The sequence below is a fragment of the Chlorocebus sabaeus genome, chromosome 1 (genome assembly GCF_047675955.1).
Source record: "Chlorocebus sabaeus isolate Y175 chromosome 1, mChlSab1.0.hap1, whole genome shotgun sequence".
Classification (NCBI taxonomy): Eukaryota; Metazoa; Chordata; class Mammalia; order Primates; family Cercopithecidae; genus Chlorocebus; species Chlorocebus sabaeus.
The window spans coordinates 56,131,191-56,155,190 of NC_132904.1; the positions used below are offsets into that span (position 1 = coordinate 56,131,191).

A 24,000-nucleotide genomic window follows, 5' to 3' on the forward strand; every position below is an offset into this window, starting at 1 on the left:
TTCTCTCATCTGTGCCCATATACACATGGGATGGCTCTTGTTTGACTTGCCCTTTGAAAAACAACTTAAGCATGTTGAGGTTTCCTGTTGATAGGGGGCAGCCAGAGGCCTGTGACCCAGCAGGGAATTGTCAGCCAATCCCTGACTCACCCAAGCTCCGGTTTTCTGTGTGTGAGCAAGCAGTGACAGCAGCCTGGCTCAGGGGCAGCTGGCTGCCTTCCTGTGGATGGCATGGCATTCCGGAGCCTGAGAGGCTAGGCAGCCCAGAGCTGAGGGCCACGGCCTTAGGGTCAGGTAGGCCTTGTACTGTGCAGTGTTGGCAAATCCTGCTGTTTTTGAACTGAAACTGTTTGTAAAGAATTCTGAAAGTTGACAGTGGTTACACTAGTAGACAAGTAGCAAAGTGTGCCCAAGAGGAAGTATGCTCATGGTTCTCTTCAATAAGCTCACCTTTCCCTTCCTTTTGCTGTTCATCATTCACTGAGCACCTTCCAAACACTGTTTGTCCCTGGGCCTGGAAGAAACTGTGGTCTAGTAGGGAAGACCAAGAAGTCCCTTGATACTTACAAGTGCTGTGGCAGGGGTGTGCCAAGTGCTGTGGGGATTTCTGTAGAGCTGCCTCAGGGCCCTGGCGGTTCAGAAAGTGGCAGAGGCACTGCTGCCTCTTCAGAGAGGCAGCCCAGTGTAGTGGAAGTTCATGTCCTGGTTTCACTTACCAGCTGAGTGACCTCGGATGAGATATTAAATCTTTCTGTGCCTTAGTGTTTTTTATTTGTAAAATGAAGACAATAAACATAATAACCTCATATAATTTTCAGGAAGATTAAATGAGTTAACATATGTAAAAACATTTATTCAGAACTGTTCCTGGTATTTGCCAAGATCTGCATGTAGATTTGGAGCTGGGACATGGTGGATGCGTATTGGATGTGATGCCACTCCTGGAGGGTGGAGCTGCTTAAGGAGTTGGTCTCCCCACCCCATTGGCTTCCTCGTTGACAGAGTGGAAAAGACTCTTTCCTGAGAGGCCCTTCTGACCTTTCTGAGGCCCTCAGGAATTCTAATTCTTGTCAGAACCCAACATGAAGAAGCGAGACGTATGTCTAGTAGCAGAAGTCCCAGGGGAGACAGAGGCTTGTTAAGGGAGTGGTGTTGGAGAACCATCTTGCACCAGTTCACAAGAGCTGATCAGTGGCATCTCTTCTCAACTCCACAGCCAATGACGTCACATTGGTAACTCAGCCAGAGTTGGAATATTTATACTACCAATATTGGCAAGTGCTACCAATCTGCTGTTGCCCCCAGACAGCCGGTTGTTCAAACTTGTTTGGTTTTGGGTTTTTTGGTCCCTTTTCCCCTCTTTTTGCCATACACAGAGTCTCACTATGTTGCCCAGGCTGGTCTTGAACTGCTGAGCTCAAGTGATCTTGCCTGTGCCTCCCTAAGTGCTGGGATTACAGGTGTGAGCCACCACACCTTCTGAGAACTGGTTGTTAAGCATGTCGCAGCACACCACTGGGCTTTCTGTCCTCCTGTTGGCAGATGTAGACTCTTGGGATACTCTCGCTTGGCACAGAACAGGTGTTTCAGACATTACTCAGGGTGCTTGGGGATGGTTTGGGCAGAGAGGCCTGTTGAGTTTGGCCTGCTGTGATTAAGGAGCTATTGCTCTCCATGAAGACAGCTTTCAAGGTACATTACTTGAATAGAATACTCTTTGAGAGTCCTCCAGGAAAAAGATGCTGAGTTCTGTAGGAATGAAACAGGATGCCCCTGGTTGGTCAGCCACTCACTGCCATTTTTTCTTTTCCTTTGTTTTGTTTTGTCCCCAGGTCTCAGTCAGTCTCTCCACCTCCAGTTCTTTCCCCACCAAGGAGTCCCATCTACCCACTCAGTGATAGTGAAACCTCAGCCTGCAGGTACCCCAGCCACTCCAGCTCCCGGGTGCTCCTCAAGGACCGGCACCCCCCAGCTCCTTCACCCCAGAATCCTCAAGATCCCTCCCCAGATACTTCCCCACCCACCTGTCCGCTCAAGACCGCCAGCTTCGGTTATTTGGACAGAAGCCCTTCGGCGTGCAAGAGAGAAGCCCAGAAGGAGAATGTCCAAGGCGCAGCCCAGGATGTAGTAGGGGTAGCTGCCTGCCTCCCCGTTGCCCAGAGCACACCATTCCCGGGGCCAGCGGCTGGCCCCCGGGGCGTCTTGCTGACCCGTACCGGTACCCGCGCCCACAGCCTGGGCATCCGGGAGAAGATCTCAGCATGGGAAGGTCGCAGAGAGGCGTCGCCGAGGATGAGCATGTGTGGAGAGAAGCGGGAGGGCTCTGGGGGCGAGTGGGCGGCCAGTGAGGACTGCCCTAGCCTGGGCTGTCCCAGCGTGGTGCCGTCCCCCTGCAGCTCAGAAAAGACCTTTGATTTCAAGGGCCTCCGGAGGATGAGCAGGACCTTCTCCGAGTGTTCCTACCCAGAGACTGAGGAGGAGGGAGAGGCACTCCCTGTCCGGGACTCTTTCTACCGGCTGGAGAAACGGCTGGGCCGGAGTGAGCCCAGCGCCTTCCTCAGGGGGCATGGCAGCAGGAAGGAGAGCTCAGCAGTGCTGAGCCGGATCCAGAAAATTGAACAGGCCCTGAAGGAGCAGCCAGGCCGGGGGCTCCCCCAGCTCCCCAGCAGCTGCTACAGCGTGGACCGGGGGAAAAGGAAGACTGGAACCTTGGGCGTCTTGGAGGAGCCGGCAGGGGGCGCGAGTGTGAGCGCTGGCAGCCGGGCAGTCGGAGTGGCTGGAGTTGGCGGGGAGGCGGGCCCACCCCCAGAGAGGGAAGGCAGTGGTTCCACTAAACCCGGGACCCCTGGAAATAGCCCTAGCTCCCAGCGGCTGCCATCAAAGAGTTCTCCCGATCCCGCTGTGAACCCTGTCCCCAAACCCAAGCGCACCTTTGAATACGAGGCTGACAAGAACCCCAAGAGTAAGCCCAGCAATGGTCTACCTCCTTCACCCACACCTGCTGCTCCACCCCCCTTGCCCTCCACCCCAGCCCCGCCTGTCACCCGGAGACCCAAGAAGGACATTCGTGGTCACCGCAAGTCCCAGAGCAGGTAATGCATGCGCCTCCGATGTGTTGTAGCTGAATACCGTGGCTTGCTTTTAAATTTTAAATGGACAGTGCAAGCACAGATTGTAGGGTGGGTCACAATCAGAAGTGCTTTGTAAGCCCTAGAGTACTGAATAATTGTTAGGTGGTAGTTGTGGTAGTGAAAAATGAGATTGTTCTGCTCTTACAAGATACTTGACATGAGTGGGAATGCTTACAGGATACTTGGGACCTGAGTGCTGGTCACTGAAGGTATTGGCTGGATTTGGCCTTTGGGGTAGAGCTGGGCTGTGTCCCGCCCCTGTCGGAGCTTCCTCAGTCCTCTGTTGGGAGTAGGTAAAGCAGGCAGTCCTTTGCGGACTCCCTACCACCTGAAGTACCAGCATTAGAAATTATTTTCTTTGAATGAAGCATTATCTGAATACTGCATTTTGTCATTAACATGGTAGTATTGGCAAATTTAACACATTTCCCTCTCTCCTGAGGGCCTCCAGGCCATATACAAACCCTGGGCCTATATCAAGAGGGGATTATTGGGGAAATTGATGAAAAAAGGAGTAAAACAGGAATGAGCCTGTTCCAAGGCTCACGTTGGTTTCCTGGTCATTCTCAGGATTTCTAACCCCAGATTACCAAGGGCTGTCTCCCCAGTAACTTGGAGCTGGAGCTGTTGGAATTGGTGAAACCTGGCAGGCGTCTTATTCTCTGAATCAGGGAAGGCTGGGAGTGAGCTTCCTTCGGAATACTCATCCTCCTACATCTTACTGCCTTTCTCATCTAACCCCACGACAGATGGGTATTCAGGTTTGTTTCACTTCTGGGGATTCTTTAGTCTGTCCCCACACTTCAGGCTTCATCTAACATATCCCATCTTATATATAAACTTTCCTGCCATGTGCAGAAAGGAAGAAATTTCAAAGATTCAGACCCCTGAGCTGGAACAGCCCATGGCTAAGGGTAATCCCATGTTTGAGTCCACCCCAGAATTCTCACTGGCTCTTTAATTCTTAAACGGCCCGCCAAGAGTGTTTGCTTTGTCCTTATTCATCCATTTATATAAACATTCATCTAGAGCCTGCTGTGCACCAAGAGTGTGCTGGTCAAGAGGATGCAGAGGCAAATAGGACATGGTTCTTCCATTCAAGGACTTCGTGGTCTGATGCACAGATAAATTATAGATAATGTCATATGTGCCCTAACTCATGTCAGTGCAGGAGGCCGCAGAGACCCAGAGGAGGGACATGTGAGTTAGATGGGGGAGAGAAGGGAGGCTCCTCATAGAGGGAGTTGCTGAGCTAAATTTAGAAGAGCCAAAAGCAGTTTACTAAGTGACCAAAGGGAGTGGAGGTAGAATTCATCAGCCTGAAGATTTTACACATATTCCACCCCACACTGCATTTATATATAGTATATACACACATATACCGTATATGGAGGAGTCCCTTCGTGTGAGAATTAACTTAGCAAACTTAAATCTGTGCTCTTGGAAAAAGAGAAACAGTTCCAGAAGTGCAGTCTGTTCTGTATGCCGTTTCACATGGTGAACATGTTCCATGAGGAGTGGAGATGGTAAGTTTGTGTCTGTTATACCAAGTGTGATTCTTACATTTAATATACTTTTTTATTTAAAAAAAAAAATGCAGTCCAGGTGAGGTGGCTCACACCTGTAATCCCAGCACTCTGGGAGGCTAAAATGGGAGGATCATTTAAGACCAGGAGTTCGAGACAGCCTGGGCAACATAATGAGACCCCATCTCTACAAAAAAATTTAAAAATTAGCTGGAGTGTTGGCATGTGCCAGTAGTCCCAGCTACTTGGGAGGCTGAGGAGGGAGGATAGCTTGAGCCTAGGAGGTTGAGGATACAGTGGGTATGATCACACCACTGCACTCTAGCCTGGGCAACAGCACAAGACCTTATCTCAAAAAAATGTGTGTGTGTGTGTAGTGTGTGTAAAATGTTAGCCAAGTGTTTCTTCTGGAATTCAGCCCCCCCAAAAAAAAAAATTCCTGGGGAGAAACTATTAGTTTTAATGAGAGATGGCATGTTGGTCCTCAGTATGACACCTTCCTGGGGGATTTTCAAGGATAATTTGACTGAACATGATTTGTGTCTTATTTACTGACTTGAGGGCTACCTGCATACGATGCTGAGTCTACTGTATATGCCAAAGAAAACTTGCTCTCATACTAACTCTGGTCCTGGGCCAACATTTGCAAACCACTGTGCTCAGCCATTGGATGTTTATCTAGTTAAGAATCTGGGCGAAAGACAGAAATTTGGGAGTCATCAAGATAGAGATGGTAGATATGGCAATGGCCCATGGATATTTGGTCCCTAGAAAGTGCAGAGTGAGAAAGAGTTTTTAAGATAGAACTCTGAGAGACCTGGACACTTAAAAAGCAAATGGAAAAGGAGAACCCCTCATAAGAGCCTGAAAAGTAGTGGCCAGGAGTTGAAAAGAAAAGTTGAAAGCCAGGAGGGAATGTGTCATAGAGGCACAGGGAGGAGATGCCAATATAAAGAGTGTTTGGTTGTGTTGAGTGCTTGGGGCAGGGCAGGGACAGGCAAGCTAAGAACAAGCTGTAGCCTTCAGGACACTTTTAGCCCTTTCCCTGCATGGTAGGACTCTCAGGAGAAGCTGTTAGGAAACAAGAGAAAAAGGCCTCTATTGGCTGAAAGGTCTGATGGTGCCCGAAAGAAGAGGAGGTGTTCATGGGTGGGAGGAGGGATCCAGTCAGTGCCTTGCCTTCTCTCCCTCCCCAGGAGCCTGTGGGGACTTGCCTTGGAGAGGGAGAGGATGCACTTGGGGTCTCAGATGAGGGATGTACCTCTCAGATGAAGGAGAGGAGCAGAGAGTGCTGTAGGCTCAGGGAGTCTTAGGAGACAGCAAGCTGTGGTCTTGAAATTGTACAGTAGAGAGGAAGGTTGTCCAAGGGATGGAAAGGAGCAAACTACTAGCTGAAGGGAAGCTGGGTCTTGGAAGCAGCTTCTGACTGCAAATTGTCCTCCCAGCTCCACCTTGGCAGTGGTCTTATTTGTTTTAAGGGCTCAGCCCTTCCTGCTTCAACAAACCACCCAGCAACGACTGCTTTTCCAACCCCCTGACAGCCCTGAGTGAGACCCTCCCAGTGTTGAGCCTTCCTACCTGCTTAGTGCAATGGCAGGAGTCCCTGGCTAGGATGCAGATGAGGATGTGAGACCCCAGAGGCAGACCAGGCACTCGATTCCAGTGTAATCACAGACACTTCTCAAGGAGGATATTCTCTAGGGCTTGAGGCCAAAATTAATAGTTAACAGCTCAGGCCCTGGAGTGAGACATCGTCTGGGAGAATCATGCCTCTGTCACTTCCATCTCCTCTTTCACAAGATGTCACAATACTGGTGGCACTGTTGTGAAGATTAATGAGATAACACATGTAAAGGTGCATTTGATGCAGCACCTGGAACAGCATGCTTTTAAGCTGGGGTAGTTGTTGTTACCTAATATCAGTATTATTCAGGAAAGGCACATTGCAGGCACCCAGGCTGGGGCCTTTCAGACCATCTGTCTCTTAATTTGGATGGTAAGTTTGGACCTACCTTGATGTTCTTTCAGAAGCTGGCTTTATGAGGAGGGCCTATGGTCTTTGCTGTTGCCATGGACATTCCCCAGCAAGGCAGCAGAGATCTAATTCAGCAGGAATGACTCTTGCTCTTGTTATCCACAGAAAATCCTTTGAGTTTGAGGATGCATCCAGTCTCCAGTCCCTGTACCCCTCTTCTCCCACTGAGAATGGTACTGAGAACCAACCCAAGTTTGGATCCAAAAGCACTTTAGAAGAAAATGCCTATGAAGATATTGTGGGTAAGCAATGGCAGAGGTGGCGGCTGGGTCATCTCAGGGGCTACAGAAGAACAGGAACAGGAGGAAACACCTAGATTGACTTCCTTCACTGTGGGCAGGCATGGTCCCACCTTCTGGAACTCCTCCTGGAAATGGGACATCGGGCGAAGCACCTTAGCAAAGACAGAGCAGCTTTGTGATTAAAAGCCTGGCTCTTGAATGAACTGAAATCCAAAGGACCTTTGGGGACACGAGAAGGAGAAAACGACATTATTCCTTTCCTTTATTTTTGGAAGGCTTTGAAGTCCAACAGACCCTCTTCCTTAGCTGTGTGTCCTTAAGGCAAATCACTTAACTTTTGTGAAGACTCTGTTTTTCTCTTATAAAATGATGATGTGACTATATTAACAACAACAGTAATAGTAATAACATTTCCAGCCGGGCATGGTGGCTCATGCCTGTAATCCCAGCACTTTGGAGGCTGAGGTTGGTGGATCACCTAAGGTCAGGAGTTTGAGACCAGCCTCCGTCTCTACTAAAAATACAAAAAATTAGTTGAGCATGGTGGCGGGCGTCTGTAATCCCAGCTACTAGGGAGGCTAAGGCAGGAGAATCGCTTGAACCCAGGAGACGGAGGTTGCAGGGAGCTGAGATCACGCCATTGCACTCCAGCCTGGGCAACATGAGCGAAACTCCGTCTCAAAAAAAAAAAAAAAAGTAATAATACTTCATAAGGTTGTTGTTAGAATTAAATAAGACTGAGTGTCTGGTGCAGGCCTGCTACCTGGTCAGAGATGGCCATCTTCTTTCTGTGTTCTTACGTGGTGGAAGGGGCAGAGGGAGTTCTCTGGGGTCTCTTTTAAAAGGGCCCTAATTGGTGAAGGCCCTGCACACGTGACCTAATCACCTCCCAGAGGCCTCACCTACAAATGCCAGCATATTGGGGATTAGGTTTCAACATAGAAATTTTGGGGAACACAAACATTCAGTCTGTTGTACAAGCTAAGAAGTTTCATTGCCCTAGTTTCATGGGTGCTGGCAGAAGACATGAGACCCCTGGGTCACAAAGGACTTTATTACTCATGGCATAGCAGGCAGCATAAGCTTCGTGTTCACACAGGTTTCCCCTTGTGCGTAAGTCCCATGGGGCGGTGTGGAGAAGGCCCAGGTGGAAGCTGCAGACACTGCAGGTCCATGTCCCAGCTGGGGAGCCCAAGCGTAGGAAACCCCAGTCTTTTCAGAGACTGCTGGCAAACCTGCCTAACCTTGGTCCTTGGAGAAAACATTACCTTTATCATTCTGGTCAGGAAACAAATCTGCCTCTGCCCTGAAGGGAGACACTATCTCTGTCTTCCAAGGCTGTTTGCTGTATAAATACCCTTTAAAATATAGTCTGGAACAGTCAGTTCCTCTTGTTCAGAAGAAGGGCAGAAATGCAAGACTCCATTGAGATTTGTCTTCCAACAGGTGGGAAGACATGGTGTTGGTAAACTTGTGTTCACAGATCAGACGAAAGATAGATGCTCTAGCCTGGGTTGCATTTTTTTTGTTTTTTTTTGTTTGTTTGGCGTTCATTTCAATTCTGTTAGCATCCTCTTCAGTAAGGGGCTTTGATTCTGCTCAGGTGAAGTGTGGTGTCAGTGTTGGTTAGTGGGGAGGAGAGAGGCTGTGTGTTGCCTGCCGGCTCCCTCTCTGGGCCCCTGTCTTGCCTCTGTCTTAGGCCCTGAATCTGAAGAATGTGCTGTTAGTTAATACATGAGAGAGAGAAGTGGCCCGGGGTAGAGAGAACCCTCCAGATTCTCAGAAGCCTGGAATCTTTTTTTTTTTTTTTGAGATGAAGTCTTATTCAGTCGCCTAGGCTGGAGTGCAGTGGCGCAATCTCAGCTCACTGCAAGCTCCGCCTCCCGGGTTCACGCCATTCTCTTACCTCAGCCTCCCCAGCAGCTGGGACTACAGGCGCCCGCCACCTCGCCCGGCTAGTTTTTCGTATTTTTTAGTAGAGACGGGGTTTCACCGTGTTAGCCAGGATGGTCTCGATCTCCTGACCTCGTGATCCACCCGCCTCGGGCTCCCAAAGTGCTGGGATTACAGGCGTGAGCCACCGCGCCCAGCTGGCTCAGAAGCCTGGAGTCTTATGAAGAGAGGGCCATCTGTTCCCTCATTTGATCTGAGCCATCGGTTTCATAGCCGTTTCCTTGCCACTTGCTGGGCCAGCGTTTCTGGGGAGACAGCAGTCATGCCGGGACCCGCAGGGACACTGCTTTCTTAGGAACAGAGTGTATAGTATGTAGTCACGCAAAACTGGGTCATAGCTGGAAGACTGTAGGAGTGAGGTCCCTAGAACAGCAAAAGAGTTTGGGGAGGGAGGCCCTTTCCCTTATCCCTGGGGAAAAGACAGCTTTGTACCCACAGGCGACCCAGAGAAGAGGTCAAGAGCTAGGGGCATCAGAACCAAAGATCCAGAAGCCAGGTGGGCAGTTAAGGAAGATGCCCCAACTCCAGCCCATACCCCAGTTCTACTCAGCCACCCAAGAGGCAGCCAGTGCTGCTCCTGTATTTCTCACCTCCTTGTGCAATACCAACATCCTGGAGTGGAAGAAAGTCCTCCTGAATGAGTGAGTAGGCAGAGGCCTAGACACACTTGCCCTCCTCTTTCCCTTCTCTCAAACCTGACCTAAGAAGGCCTGGGGAACAGCTCTGTTGGCCAGCTCAGTTCTTCCAAAATTCTGCCCCCCAAACATTGCCCCAAAAAATCCTGAACAGAGCCCTGGATGGTGGAAATTTGGACAGAGAGAAATGGTTGAAGCTGTCCCTTTCTCAAATTATTTCAATTCAGATGATCCAAGAACGTATCCCACAGGAAATCCTTCTCAGAGAACAGAGAATGGGAGGACCACAGGCTTGCCAGCACCCAGCATAGTCAAGGGACATCAGAAAACCACAGTCCTCTCTGCCCACAGCAGCAGCCACACTGGGTGCTCCCAGTGTCCTGGGCAACAAACTGACACAGTACAGTTTCTGCCAAACTAGAGTGAATGAGAATGTACCCTGCAACAGGAGGTAGGGAGTGGGTTGGGCAACAGAGTGGCCTCCCCACTCATTAGGGAGGACTCTCTTCCACTCTGGGTGTTGCATGAGGAGTTAAAAAAATATGGGAGCAGCTTGGCTGCTTCTTGGGTGGCTTAGTACAGCTAGGGGTCAGCGCTGTGTGGGCAAAAGGTAGAGGTAGCTGCTCACCTGGCTTCTGGATCTTGGAACACCTAAAGGACAAGGAAAGAAGAGAGGGAGAGGATGCGGGAGAAAGGGAGGGGAGCGACCCAAGCACCAGTTTGGGAATACACTACATCGGATGTTTAGGTTTTGCTTTGGCCTCGTGGGGTGGTGGGGGTGGTTTCCGGAGTCTGCAGTTAGGACAGTGCCTTGTGCATGTTTTCGTTTTTTATGTCCCCACAGCAGCCCAGTCTGAATTTCTGGGACCTGACTAGGGAGGCCAGAGGGAAACACAGAGGAAAAGAGTCCCTTTCTGTTAGATTCTGGTGGGTTTCTTTTTCATTCCCTGGGGACAAGCCCGAGAGTTTGGAGCTCCCCACAAGGCTTCAGGGAGTGTCTTATTGCTGAACTCAGAATGGCAGTTTCCCATCTTGCCTCGGACTGATCAGTGGCTTGGACTTCCTGGGAGCCATCTGTCTGGTCTGGGCCCAGCCTGTGCTCTGTGGGGTGAAGGATGACTCTGACCCTGCTGGATCAGGCTCCTGCAGGCATGCAGGGATGGAGCTGTTGGGAGGCAGAGAGCCTAGTGCTCATCTCCATCTTGGGTCCTGGTGATTGGACTGGAGTCCTGTCTGTCAGAGGTGGAGGGCCAGTTGGCCCCAAGACAAACTTGTCTCTCTGTGAGCAGTGGACTCCAATGGGGGTTGTGGGGGGTTTGCTGGACTCCTGCCTACGCTAGGCATGATTCCTGAGGAGCTGGGGTGGGGTACTCCCAAAATACCGAGGTTTACCCTGCTAACTTGCAGAAAAGGAGTTCGGAAAGAAAGTTACTGCCTTGCTGCTTCCTGGGGCTGCTATTTCTCGCCTGTCCCATCTGACATCTGCCCCTGGAAGATGCTGCTATTCTACAAGGCCTTATGTTTGCATTCTGAGCCTGACACTTAAAATGCACCCAAGGAAGCAGCTTGTTAAGGAGTTATGTGGAGTGGCCTCGGCGCCTGAGCTGCATTCCTGCAGATTCCCACTCCCATCAGCTAGCCTGGGCTGAGGGAGCATTTCCAAGAACTTCAGTGGGATGTAAGCTGGGGACCGGGCCAGTCAGCCTGGACTGCAAAAGCCTTTTGAGCCTCCACTGTCTCTGGTTGCTTCCCTTATTTGCCCCCAGGCTTGGAAACAGTAAGGAGCAGAGGACACCCACTGGGATGGAGGTTGCAGTGGGAAACAAAACAGCCAAGAGGTGCAGCCCAGGGAAGGTGCCGGGGCTGTCGAGAAATGGTGTCAAGTCTTGGAGGGTGGGCAACAGCGGCCCCTTAGAGGCCCCAATCTGATCTGTTGCTGGGGAGTTGGGCTCTTAGCCTGGCCCTTTCTGTCCTGTGTGAGAGAGGGAAAAAGGCTGAGAACCAGGAGAAACAGCTGGTTGGAACCACAGGAAGTTGGGGAGGGAAGCTGCAGACCCAGGACCCTAGTGAGGGGTGTGGTCCAGGAAGCTTAGGACTGTGTTTGGAGAAATTCTCAGTGCCTATGCGCATACACACACCCCTTTCCTAACTGGTTTTACCGGTTAGGTTGGGGTGGGGGAGTGTTGTATGTGTGGTTAAGACCAAAGGAGTTATGGGGAGGAGTGAAGGGTTGTGAGGAGGAGTGGGAGCAGGGCCCAGAGGGGCTGGATTCTTCCTTTAAGAGGATTAGTGTGACACTTTTGGGCTCTGACAAACCCCTTTTAGAAGAGTGCAAAGCAGAAATTCTTGGTGATGCCTTTGTCCCTTATTTCGTCATCCAAGCTGGGAAAGGTTGAGACCTCTGGCTTCTCCAGCTGGGCTTGATGAGCTGGGGCTGCTGAGGGCCAGGCCTTCAGGGAAGAGGGTCCACCTCTTCATCCCTCTCCAGGGGTTGTGTGGACTGTCCCAAGAAAGCTGTGTGGGCAGGAATGCAGGTAGAAATTTGCAATCTGCCAGGCTCCCTGTCTCCCATTCATGCCCCTGCTGAATCTCCCATTCAGCCCTAGCTCCTTTAGCTCTGTCCTCTGTAGGACGTTCTGCACACCATTTCCCAGCCCACCATCTCCTCCAGCTCTGAGCCATTGCTTTGATATTTATTTGCTCTCAGCTGGTTCAGTTTAGTGGTCCAGGACTCAGGGTCCACTTGTCTCTGTGCGTCTCCATGCCCTGGCCCTCTGTCCACCTAGAGAGATGACTGGGACAATCTATTTGAGACAGCTCCTCCAGGGCAGTCAGGAATGGTCCAGGAAGCTGGGAGTGGCAGATGAGTTAGGGTGGTGAAGGGACCAAGCTGAGGCTGGGGAGGCAGCGTGTGGGCTGGGGCCAGCCGTCTATTTGCTGGAGAACTGATTAGTGGCTTTGTTATATCAGAGAGGATGTTAAACATTGCTGGAGAAGAGAGGCTGGCACAAGGGGCTGGGCAGGAGCAGGTCTTCCTGAAATCGAGTTTCCAGAGACAGGACCTATCTTGAGAACCTGCTGTTGCTGGCTGTTTTCCCCTGGGTTGTCAGTGATGTGCACCAGCCTTGTACATCTATTACTTCCCTGGGCCTCAGTATCCTACACCTTTTTCTTGGAGCTTTGAATTTTGTATCAATATTCAAAGCTCTTACTGTAGTGAAAAGAAGGAAGGAAGGAGGGAGTGAGGTGAAGGAAGAAAGGATGGAAAAAAAGAGGGCTAGTCTTGGGACTCATGTCACACACTCAGAAGCCATTGGAAGTTTAGAAAGCTCTATCTAAAGCAGTGGTTCTCAGTAGGGGGAAAGCTTCACTCTTCCCTCCCTCCCTTCCTGCCTCCCTCCCTCTCTCTCCCTCCTTTCTTCCCTCTGTCCCCCTCCAGAGAGCATCTGGCAGTGTCTGGAGACATTTTGCGCTGTTATAGCTAAGGAGATGCTAATGTCTCCTGGTGGATAGAAGCCAAGGTTGCCACTAAACATCCTAAAAATGGACAGGACAGTCTACCATAACAAGAATTACTCAACCCCAAATGTCAGTGGCTTGGAGAAACCCCTGGGATTGGGACAACGCTTCCTATAGGTTGGGGATGATAATAAAGGCCCTGGCTGATCATGCAGCCCAAGGATTTGATGAGCTTAGCATCAGTGTTCTCCCTGCCCTGATGTGGACAGTGATGCTCTGGTCCTGTTTTAGGGGATCAGGAAGACTGTGTTCTGGCATTCTCCCTTCTTAGTCCCCCCACCCCCTCACTCCTGCAGGACATATGTTGCGGAAGGACCAAGAAGTAGAGAATCCATCCCCAACGCCTCCCTAAGTGCTCCACGGTGGGGTAGGCTGGAGAAAACATGCAGGGGGTGCCAGGTTTGCTATTTGGCTTCTTGCGACAGGGCTGCTGGGCCAACCCCGCTTAGTCAGGGCTCTGGAATGGAGACAAGTCATTTTAATAGCATGACTGTGTTACAGGAAAAGGTCTGCTCCATTGCTGGGGACTCTGCTTGGAGTTGGGAATCACTTAATCCATTCCCAAATCCCAGTGACCCATCTTTGACTCATAAATTTACAGAGATTTATATTACTCCTACTGCAGTCTATTTAGCTGTCACTGAAATCCCTTCTTCACACCTGCCCCCTGACTCTGAAAGAGCATTTCCTAAATTCGTTGTGATTCTGCCTAAGTTGATGCCTCAATGTGGAGGGAGCTCCACTTTGGAATGGAGGGATCTGCAAGCATATAGGGGTTGGCTCTTCTTCTGTGCCCTCTCTAGGAAAGCTTCACTCTCGGCAGCCTTTGTTTCTCGTCCTCCAGCTCCTTCTGCCTGCTTCCTGAGGAGTGGGGTCTGAGTTCCTCTGGGGCGTAAGGCACATTCAGACATCTGTAGGACAAGTGTGGGACTCAGTGGTCACCCAGGCTCAATCCTGCTGCTGAGCAGAGGTGCTGGAGTGAGTCCCGCTCTGCAGCAGGAAGATGGGGAAAGGGGTACAGAGAGGGCTGTGTTCTGAGTTCCCCAGGGATTCTGCCACCAGGATCAAGATGGGGAAAGGGGTACACAGAGAGGGCTGTGTTCTGAGTTCCCCACGGATTCTGCCACCAGGATCAAGCTAGGACCGACCCGGCCCATGTTGTTACTGTATTTTAGAAAAGGTGTATGTTGTAGGGGTCGGGGCAGGAGATACAGCTTGTGGAAAGGAGTGCCACTCAACATCTTGAAGGGCAGGGATTGTGTTTTGGACTTCTCTGAGATTTTCTGGTAATGCCAATACAGTGCCCGCTGCCAGAGTTTTTAGAACTAGTCCTGAGAAGCAAGAACTCCCCTTACCCCCATCCTTTGGCCCAGACTCCTTCCAAGCCTTTCACACCTCCCCTGTGTCACAGCAGGAGAGTTTATTCCAAAAGGGGAGTGTTGATGGTTCTCTTTTTGCTGAGATCAGCGGTAGAGGGAATAGACACACTACAGTAGGAGAGTCATTGAACAGAGCATTACCGAACACTTCCTCCTTGCTAATCACTGTTCCCTTCCAAGGTTGCCTCAGTGAACAACACAAAACCCTGCCCTAAGAGACTTGTTGAATGGCACTGTAGGTGAGAAGGGGGGCCTGGTGAAGCTCTGCTCTCGACAGTTCTGTGAGTTCCTCCATGCCCACCCTCCAAAGTAGGTCCCCAGGGAGATCCCCTGAGCCTTGGGTGAAGGGACAGCCATGTGACCTGAAAACCCTTCCTACCTTGAACTGTGTTCTTTGGGGTGTTTGCAGCAGAGGGAAAGGAGCCAAGGAAAGACTCTTGGTGCTGGCTTTGTCCTCTGGCTGGGCACAGGCAGGGGTGGCTGAGCCAGTCTTGTGCAATCCCTGAATTTATAAAGCAGAGGCCAGGCTGAGCTGGGCTGGGGGTGGGGGGGGGGGGCGGCAGGGGGCGGGGGGGTGGGCTCTGCTGCTGGACTTGGAGCCAGGATCTGTTTGTAGCCTCCCCACTGCAGACGGGCAGCTGCATGACTCATGAGCTGAGGGGCCAGGCAGAAGCCATTCTCTTTGGTTCACAGGAATTCTGCTTGTTTATTTGTGTGTGTGCGAGTTCGTGTGTTTCCTTCTTCCCTTCTCCCCCTTCTCTAACTCTTCCTCCTCTGCAGGAGATCTGCCCAAGGAGAATCCATATGAGGATGTGGACTTAAAGAACCGAAGAGCAGGACGAAAATCCCAGCAACTGTCTGAGAACTCCTTGGACTCTTTGCACAGGATGTGGAGTCCTCAGGACAGGAAGTACAACAGCCCACCCACACAGGTAACTCAGCCCCGACATGGGCCTGTAGCGTTCGCGTGAGGGCCACAGTAGGGGCCTGCCCTTCCAAGGCTTGGGCCGAGCTTCCATTCAGGCTTTTACCCTCACTAGTACTTGATAAAGGAGGTCTCCTCAGCAAAGGGCTCTGCACTCAGGGACATCCACCATATCGAAACCCCTGTGGACAACTGGCACCTGCTCTGAGGGGCATCCTGTCCTATCTTCTTTCCCTTCCTACACAAGCTCTGAGTTGCAAAACTCAGCCAGGAGCCCTTGCAGTCTCCTGTCTGATTATTTATCACCCTGTGGGAAACAGGAAGACAGGGCCTAGTGGGAGTCTTGGCATTCTGCAACTTTGCCAGAAGTCATCTCAGTACTGGCATTAGGGGGCCATTTGTAGGCCCCCAAACCACATTGGGAGAGCCAGACAGATGTCTGTGACACCTGGAGCCACTCCTATGAGAGAGAGTAAACATGAATCTTTAAGGAATGGATGGGGAGAAGGCAGAACGAGAGGAAAGGTGAAAAGCCAAAGGAAGCTCTTGGACTTCAGCTCCTTCTGTCCTTGTCCAGGATGACAAGAGGCAGGTGGAAAGGCTTCTCTGACCTCCCCAGGTAACTCTAATTATCTTTGCAAATGGAAGGATCTGTATAGCATTGGCCAGATAATATAAAAATGATTTCTTCTGACTTTGGAATAAGGTGTTTGTTTTTATAAAAGATTTACCCCATAGCTGGGAGTGGTGGCTCACGCATATAATCCCAGCACTTTGGGAGGCCGAGGTGGGCGGATCATCTGAGGTCAGGAGTTCGAGACCAGCCTGGCCAGTGAAACTCCATCTCTACTAAAAATACAAACATTAGCCGGGCATGGTGGCGCATGCCTGTAGTTCCAGTTGCTTGGGAGGCTGAGGCAGGAGAATTGCTTGAACCCGGGAGGCAGAGGTTGCAGTAAGCCAAGATCACGCCACTGCACTCCTGCCTGGGTGACAGAGTGAGACTCCGTCTCAAAAGGAAAAAAAAAGAGAGATTTACCCTCTAATTAGGGCTCTGTTCAAACAGGCTTCCTCTGAGTTTGCATTGCCAGATTGATTGGGTGAGAACAGGAAATTGGGGGCTGTGGAGGAAGGAGGATTTGCTGAAGAGTGAGGAGAGGCAATTCCAGAACCAGACAGTGGTTGGGTGTCTGTGGGATACTTGCCTCCCCACAGGGTCCACAACAAGGATGGTGCCCTTGGCTGAGAGGTCAGCGCACATGGCGAGAGGCAGAGAGTAGATCAGGGCTGGGAAGAGGGCAGTCAGGGCCTTGTGAATGTGGGAGCCAATTCAGTGTGAGGCCTGCCTGGCCCAGCTTTGGTGATCAGATCCCAGAGCCCCTGTGTTCTCCATGGGAGCAGTTAGGAGGGCCAGGCTGCAGGATCTCCCAGCCCAGCAGGCTGGCCATTAGGTTATGGCCTCTACTGTCTGAAACCTTTTAGGATTGGCTAAGGGGCAGAGGTCTGGAAGACTGGCTGCATTACCCAGACCCAGTAATCCTTGTCCCAAAGCTCAGGAGGAGCCCCCAAAATTCCCACTTTGCCTTTTTGTTCCATTCAGATAAGAGCACAGGTGTTTTTAGCCTCTGCTTTCATTTTTTGCTGGCAGTAGTGAAGCTTCCTTTAGGGAAGGCAAGTATCTAATCTAGCCCTGACCTGGCTGATTAGTAGTTAAAGTCTTAAGAGAGATATGGAAATTCCAGGGCAAGATTGTGGGGAGCCAGGGATACCAGCCCTTGGCCTCTGTGTCCCCATCCCAGCTGAGAGGCACCAGCCAAGGCCTCTGTGGCGAGCCCCTCTCACATGTCCTCTCCCCCATGCCAGCTTTCCCTGAAACCCAACAGCCAGTCCCTGCGCAGTGGGAACTGGTCAGAAAGGAAGAGCCACCGGCTGCCACGATTACCCAAGAGGCACAGCCATGACGACATGCTGCTGCTGGCTCAGCTGAGCCTGCCATCCTCACCCTCCAGCCTCAACGAAGACAGCCTCAGCACCACCAGCGAGCTGCTGTCTAGCCGCCGGGCCCGCCGCATTCCCAAGGTACCCTCCCCAGAGGCAGCCCACTGGGGCTGGGCAGGTGGGCGGGCAGGCAGCCAGCCTTTCTTTCTCCTTCCTAGCTTCCTTCCTTCCCTAATGTGGACTGCTTCCTCGATTCCCTTTGAATAAATTCTGGGTCTGTACACTAGCCTTTTTTTCATCTGATTAATTATCCTTTCTTATCAATAAAGATGCGTTAACTGAATCTTGGTGCTCAGATGTTAGAGGAAGGAAAGGCTAGCCAAGGCTGTCCATTAGTAAGTGTGGTGTATGAATTTTGGGGTATCTGCACACATAAGCATTTCCAGGCTTTCAAGGACCTAGGACTCAAACAAGGGTTCTTCCTATAACTCACAGCATTGAAGGGTTTTCAGCAATGATTTTCACACATAGGCAGCCAGACCCAAATCCCCAGCCCAAAGCAGCAGGATTTAGCCAGATGGTATTTTTAGCCTGCAAACAATGCTTGGGTATATTGGGAATTTAGATTCTTCCTGTCGGGGCCCCAGGTTATGGCCCAGAGGGGAAAGGCTAGAATCCTTGTTCCTGTTATTGCATCTCAGAAGCTCTTTGTCTCAGTTGGTTCAATGACTCTTGGGACCCAGGAGCTACCATCCTGTCTAGTTTGATCACAGTTCCTTCCTCTGGGGAGCTAAGTTTAGTGTCCTTGTGTTGGGGCAGGAGACCACTCCTGGGGGACTAGGTGTATGGAGAGCTACCAGGCATGGCTGGTGAGTCACCACTTGGGGTCAGTTCTGCAGTTAGACCAGTCCTGGACCCAGCGGGTGCAATGCAGAAATCTTGTACCGTTAAGGGCAGGGATGAGCTCCTACTCAGCCTTCTTGGAAGTGGGGCAGCTGGTGTTAAGGTTACCTCACCCACCCTGCTTTTCTCACCCAGCTTGTCCAAAGAATTAACTCCATTTACAATGCCAAGAGAGGAAAGAAGAGATTAAAAAAGTTGTCTATGTCCAGCATTGAAACAGCATCACTGAGAGGTAGGCTTTGGTGCCGGAGCTGGTTCAGGTGTCTGGGGCCCTTGGGCATTAGGAATGGGAGAGGCATCAATTTGCCTGTGGAGGGTAGAGCCCTGCCAGGAAATGGCCACATAGGAGGGAGGAGCAGAGAGGGAAGAAAGGTCTGGGATGGGTTCCTTCAGACTTTGGGCTGTGAGGGCCTTAGTAGGGAGGTGGGTGTGGGAATCGGCTTCTGCAAAAGGAAAGGCCAGACTCACTGAGCATTGCAGTCTGTTTCCCATTTCAAATCTTGGCCTCCTGGAGGCAGGATGCCTGACCATGGGCCCAGAGAAGGTAGAGACCATCCCCTGTGAGAAAACTGGGGTGGTAGGGGAGCAGAAAACATTGGCTGTGGGGTCCAGCAAGTATGTACTCTGCTGTTCCTTTTCCAGATGAAAACAGTGAGAGCGAGAGCGACTCTGATGACAGGTTCAAAGGTGAGACACAGCTCCCATGAGCACAGAAGCTCTCCCAGCAGGGCTGCAGGGAATCAGCCTTCTCTGTCGATGCATGTGTGGCTCCAGTGTCCCTAACTGGCCTGATGTGGAGAGGCGACAGACAGGCCAGATACCAGAACAACACAGCAGGAGCCACAGGGAAGTCTGTCCTTATAGACATGTGAGCTCAGCCCTGTAAGGTTAAATCCAGATGTCTCTCTTTGCCAAATGTAAGGGTGGAGCCCTGCCCAAACTGTCCCAAGCCATTGTCCATGGGAATTGGGTGCTAGATTTGCCTGGTAAATGTTGTAGATCTCAGCTGGGCGCGGTGGCTCACGCCTGTAATCCCAGCACTTTGGGAGGCCAAGGCGGGCAGATCACGAGGTCAGGAGTTCGAGACCAGCCTGGCTAAGATGGTGAAACCCCATCTTTACTTAAAAAAAAAATACAAAAATTAGCCAGGCACGGTGGTGGGCATGTGTAATCCCAGCTACTCGGGAGGCTGAGGCAGGAGAATCACTTGAACCTGGGAGGCGGAGGTTGCAGTGAGCTGACTGAGATCAGGCCACTGCACTCTATCCTAGGAGACAGAGCAAGACTCCGTTTCAAAAAAAAAAAAGGTTGTAGATCTGGAGGGTAAGAGATGGGTACAGAAGATTACAAGGACCTCTTCTGGCAAGAAATGCGCCTTAGACCGAAGAAACTGTTTCTCTGGAGGCCCTGCAGCCCCGCCCCCCCATCTCCCCTCTCCCCGGAGAGGAGCCTGAAAAGGTTCTGGAACCTTCACATTCCAGGGTCCTTGGATAAATCTTTGTGCTTTCTCTACTGGGAAACCCTGCCTAGGCCTTCCTGGATGATTATCCTCTCATCCCCAGGCAAATGGCAAGTAGACTTTGGATGTAGGAGCACGGACAAGGCTCAAGTACTGCTAGGGGCCCAGGGATGAAGCCTTTGTGGATGTTCATGTATTCTGGTCCTTTTGGTACAGGGACAGAGTGGGTGCCAAGATGCATCCCTGGGTTTGCGTGGCCTCGGCAGTCCTCCTGCCCCAGCTCAGTCTCCAGACGCTCCAGGAGGACCAGGCCCGCAGCCTCCTGTGTCAGGGCAGAGTCTTTGTGCAGGGGTCAGCACCTCGTGCCTGCCAGTCCTCCCGCACTGCAAGCTGGGGATGGTATCAGACTAGGCTTATGCCCTTAAAAGTGCTCCACAGCGATGGAGCCCTGAGCTAGGAGTAGAAGAGCTAACATGAGGCCTGTGAGGGTCCATTCCCTGATGTGCAACCTGCCTCCAGCCCACACACAGCGCCTGGTCCACATCCAGTCGATGCTGAAGCGCGCGCCCAGCTATCGCACGCTGGAGCTGGAGCTGCTGGAGTGGCAGGAGCGGGAGCTTTTCGAGTACTTTGTGGTGGTGTCCCTCAAGAAGAAGCCATCGCGAAACACCTACCTCCCCGAAGTCTCCTACCAGTTTCCCAAGGTGAGGCCCTCTCTCTCCCAACCTTGCCCATATTTCCCCTCTTCCATCCTCTATCCGCCAGGCCTATTTGGGGAAGGAGAGAGATCTTGTTCGTCATACCTCCTCACCGAGCTGCCACAGCCCTGAACCTGCCTCCTCTCGGCCAGGAGGGAAGACAGGGCTGCAGCGGGGGTGGGTTTGGGCCAGTGCTTGTTCAAAGGATGAGGGCTGAGAGAGAACCTCTCAGTGTGCTTAGAATAAAATCCAAAACGATTGAATACCATACAGTTCACCCACTTAATGTATACAGTTCAGTGTTCGGGTGTATTCACAGAATTGTGCAATCACCACTTATCAATTTTAGAACATTTTTATCACCCCAAAGAGAAACTCTGCACCCACTAGCTGTCACTCCACACTTCTCCCACTAGCCTGTCTCTCACTCTGCCTTCCCTGCTTGTCGCCAGCCAGCCTGGCCTCCCTCTTCTTCCTCTCACACTCAACCCCTCTCTCACTGCCATTGCCTCTGCCAGGAATGTGCTTTCTCCAGCTCTTCACATGGCTGCTGGCTCCTTCTCATTTCTCAGGCTCTGCTCAAGTAGGACCTCTTTCAGGAGGTCTGTCCAGACGCCTGCATGGAGCCCCACCCCTACCCAGCTTGCTCTGTTACATCACCCTGCTTATTATTTATTTATTTATTTGAGACAGAGTTTCACTCTTGTTGCGCAGGCTGGAGTGCAATGGCGCGATCTCGGCTCACTGCAGCCTCTGCCTCCTGGGTTCAAGCGATTCTCCTGCCTCAGCCTCCCAAGTAGCTGGGATTACAGGCATGCGCCACCACTCCTGGCTAATTTTGTATTTTTAGTAGCGATGGGGTTTCTCCATGTTGGTCAGGCTGGTCTCGAACTCCCAACCTCAGGTGATCCGCCCGTCTCGACCTCCCAAAGTGCTGGGATAACAGGCATGAACCACCACGCCCGGCCACCCTGCTTATTTTTTTTTTAAGCCCCACTCTGAGATGTTGTGGTTGACCAGCTCACTATGCTGACCAGAATGTGCAGGGTCGGGGACCTTGTCCCCTTTGTTTTCCGTCGAGAGCCAAGAGCCCTGGCGCACAGCACTGTGTCAGATGCCATACAGAAAGCACTCTGCTGGCATTTATTGAATGAATGAATGATGACTCAGGGCTCTGTAAGAATTCGGAGTGGGACAACGGTTGCTGAGATCATGCCCACTGGTCAGTGGCATCTAGGGTCCTCGGGAGGAGGGGTTTCTCAGCCACCATCACCCGCCCTCAGGTTCCATGTCATCTCCTGGTTCCTTCTTCCCTGCAGCTGGACCGACCCACCAAGCAGATGCGAGAGGCAGAGGAAAGGCTCAAAGCCATTCCCCAGTTTTGCTTCCCTGATGCCAAGGACTGGCTCCCTGTGTCAGAGTATAGCAGGTGAGGCCTGGCCTGACCAGAGGGAGGAAGGGGCATAGCCTTCTTTACCCCCATAGCAGTGGGCACCTGAGTGGGGCCTGCTCTAGTCTCATCCTCCTCTCCTACAGCAACCTGGCCCTTCACCCAATCCTGAAGATGACGGTCCCTATTCTTGGGGGCTGTTTCCTAGGTCCTCTCACACCTCCCTGACGCCAGACCTCTCTTTGTTCCAGTGAGACCTTTTCTTTCATGCTGACTGGGGAAGACGGCAGCAGACGCTTTGGCTACTGCAGGCGCTTACTGGTGAGTGAGGCCATTTGGTCCTCGGGCTGGCAGGCAGGGGCTAGGTCAGGGTGTGTGTGTTTGTGTGTGTGTGTGCCCTTCTGCAACTTTAGCTTGTATGAAATCCTATGTTCTGCTCCCTGAGGCCACCCCCAACCCCCTGCCAACACACACATTTTCACAGGTGAGGCCACCCTGGGAGAGCAGGGCTCAGAATGGTGCTTCTGAGGGGGCCTTAGGATCGGAGATTATCTGGAATAAGGGGAGGGAGTGGGTTTTTGTGTCTTTTTAGTTTTTCTCTACTTTTTCTTCATTTCCCTTGGGATCGTGGGCTCTGATTGCTGGTCTCTGGTTGCAGGATCGAATCACCCCCAGCAGTATGTATATATGCATCAGATTAGGTGAGGGACAACCTTCCTCACCTCCAACCTGGCCAGGCTGTAGTGGGGAGGAGGCCTGTCTGTGGTGTGGTAGGGCTGGAGATTGGGAAGGGACAGTGACATATCTTCTCTGGGAATCTGAGAGAGATACCTTGAATCTAGGGGAAAGGGATTGGGTTTTGAAAATGTTAGCCATTTTGTAAAGAGAAGTCCTTCACCATCTCCATTCCCATTAGTCCTGGGAAATAGATTAGGGTAGAGGCCCAGAGCCTGGCCCCTGCTGCACTCCTCGCTTGGAGCACTGGGTTGTTGACAATGTTTTGGGGTTTCCAGGCCTTAGCAAGAGAAAGCCTCCCCAGATACCAGTCTAGGAGTAGATGAAGGGGCAGGAGCCCTGAAGGAAGGATTTGGGGCCAGTCATTCATTCATTCAGAAACACTTATCATCCCTTATCAGAAGCCCTGACCTATTGAGAGTCAGGCATGTGCTAAAGGCATATAAAGATGAGTTTAACATGGATCTTCTCTCAAGGAACTTTAGATGGCCTGTTACAGGAGATTGGACTTTCAACACAGGAGAGAAAGGCCAAGGGAATAGACATTGCTTAGAACCTGTCACATTCCAAGCTAGATGCTTCAAGTATGTCTTTTTTAAAAAATGATCACCATAGCCCATTATTATCCCTGATCCATAGATTGGGAAGTCAAAACTCAGAGGTAGAATGACTTGCCCAAGGTCACACAGAACCAGAAGGGAAGTCGTTTGTCACCAATCGGGTACTCTTGGATCACCCGCAGAGGATGGATGGGGAGAGGGGGTGTTGGGAGGTAGAGTGCCCAGGGAGGGGTGAAGGGCATATGCACACGAGCAATGCCAGGTGGTCAGCCAGGCAGAGGCCAGCAAGCTTCTGGCCGCCTGGGCCTCCTGGGCTTGGAAGGAGTGTTGCGAAGGCTGCCTTTGCTGGAACATAGATGCAGCAGAGCTGCTCCTTTGCAGTGGGGCTGCTGCCCCCAGGGAAGAGCGTGTTTGTCCTGGCGTGCTCAGAGAGGGCCTGGGCTGGGTCCCTGCCAAGGGGGCTGGCACTAGCTCGGCATTCCTGCAGATTGGACACAATGATTCTAACCCAAATCCCACATACTTGATTTAATCACTTGGGGCTTTAGGGGAGGCGGGGGAGAGGGAAAGAGACAGGAGTAAGTTTCAGGCCTAATATGGACAAAAACAGATTCTGCCTTCTCTAGATCTGTGACGTGTGGCCAGCAGGTTTGGAGACTGAAATAGCCCCATCTGCATTTGCTTAGCAGCCTGCATGAGGGGCCAGCACCTGCTGCTCTGCTCCCTCCCGACTCGGACTTGCCAGGCCCTCCAGGCCTCTGAGCCCTGCTGGAGAAGGCACTGAAGCCTGCATGGGGTCTCTGGGCCTGGGAGCTCTCAGTGCATGTCTCCCCTTCAGCTACCCACCATTTTTTTTTTTTTTTTTGAGACGGAGTTTCACTCTTGTTGCCCAGGCTGGAAGTACAATGGCGTGATCTCAGCTCACCGCAACCTCCACCTCCCGGGATCAAGCAATTCTCCTGCTTTAGCCTC

At 51.6% G+C, this 24,000-nt stretch overlaps 1 protein-coding gene and 1 long non-coding RNA gene across 11 annotated transcripts in view; one reads left to right on the top strand and one right to left on the bottom strand.

The window, feature by feature from the left end:
• Positions 1-24,000, top strand: part of DENND2B (DENN domain containing 2B) — a 176,686-nt gene that overhangs the window by 137,194 nt on the left and 15,492 nt on the right. For 7 of the 10 annotated variants that reach the window (XM_037999747.2, XM_008007520.3, XM_073018622.1 and 4 more), the window contains 9 exons: positions 1,833-3,092; positions 6,798-6,934; positions 15,201-15,352; positions 17,209-17,424; positions 18,322-18,418; positions 18,829-18,873; positions 20,165-20,349; positions 21,663-21,772; positions 21,985-22,054. In XM_037999747.2, coding sequence (XP_037855675.2) covers positions 1,833-3,092; positions 6,798-6,934; positions 15,201-15,352; positions 17,209-17,424; positions 18,322-18,418; positions 18,829-18,873; positions 20,165-20,349; positions 21,663-21,772; positions 21,985-22,054 — 2,272 coding nt within the window. The remainder of the gene's footprint in view (positions 1-1,832; positions 3,093-6,797; positions 6,935-15,200; positions 15,353-17,208; positions 17,425-18,321; positions 18,419-18,828; positions 18,874-20,164; positions 20,350-21,662; positions 21,773-21,984; positions 22,055-24,000) is intronic. The other 3 variants (XM_037999750.2, XM_037999749.2, XM_008007539.3) reach the window with 1 other exon arrangement.
• On the bottom strand, positions 13,498-14,951 carry LOC119624499 (uncharacterized). The gene is made up of 2 exons (XR_005240676.2): positions 14,800-14,951; positions 13,498-13,952 (listed from the first exon to the last, which is right to left on the bottom strand). It is a non-coding gene; the product is annotated as an uncharacterized lncRNA (long non-coding RNA).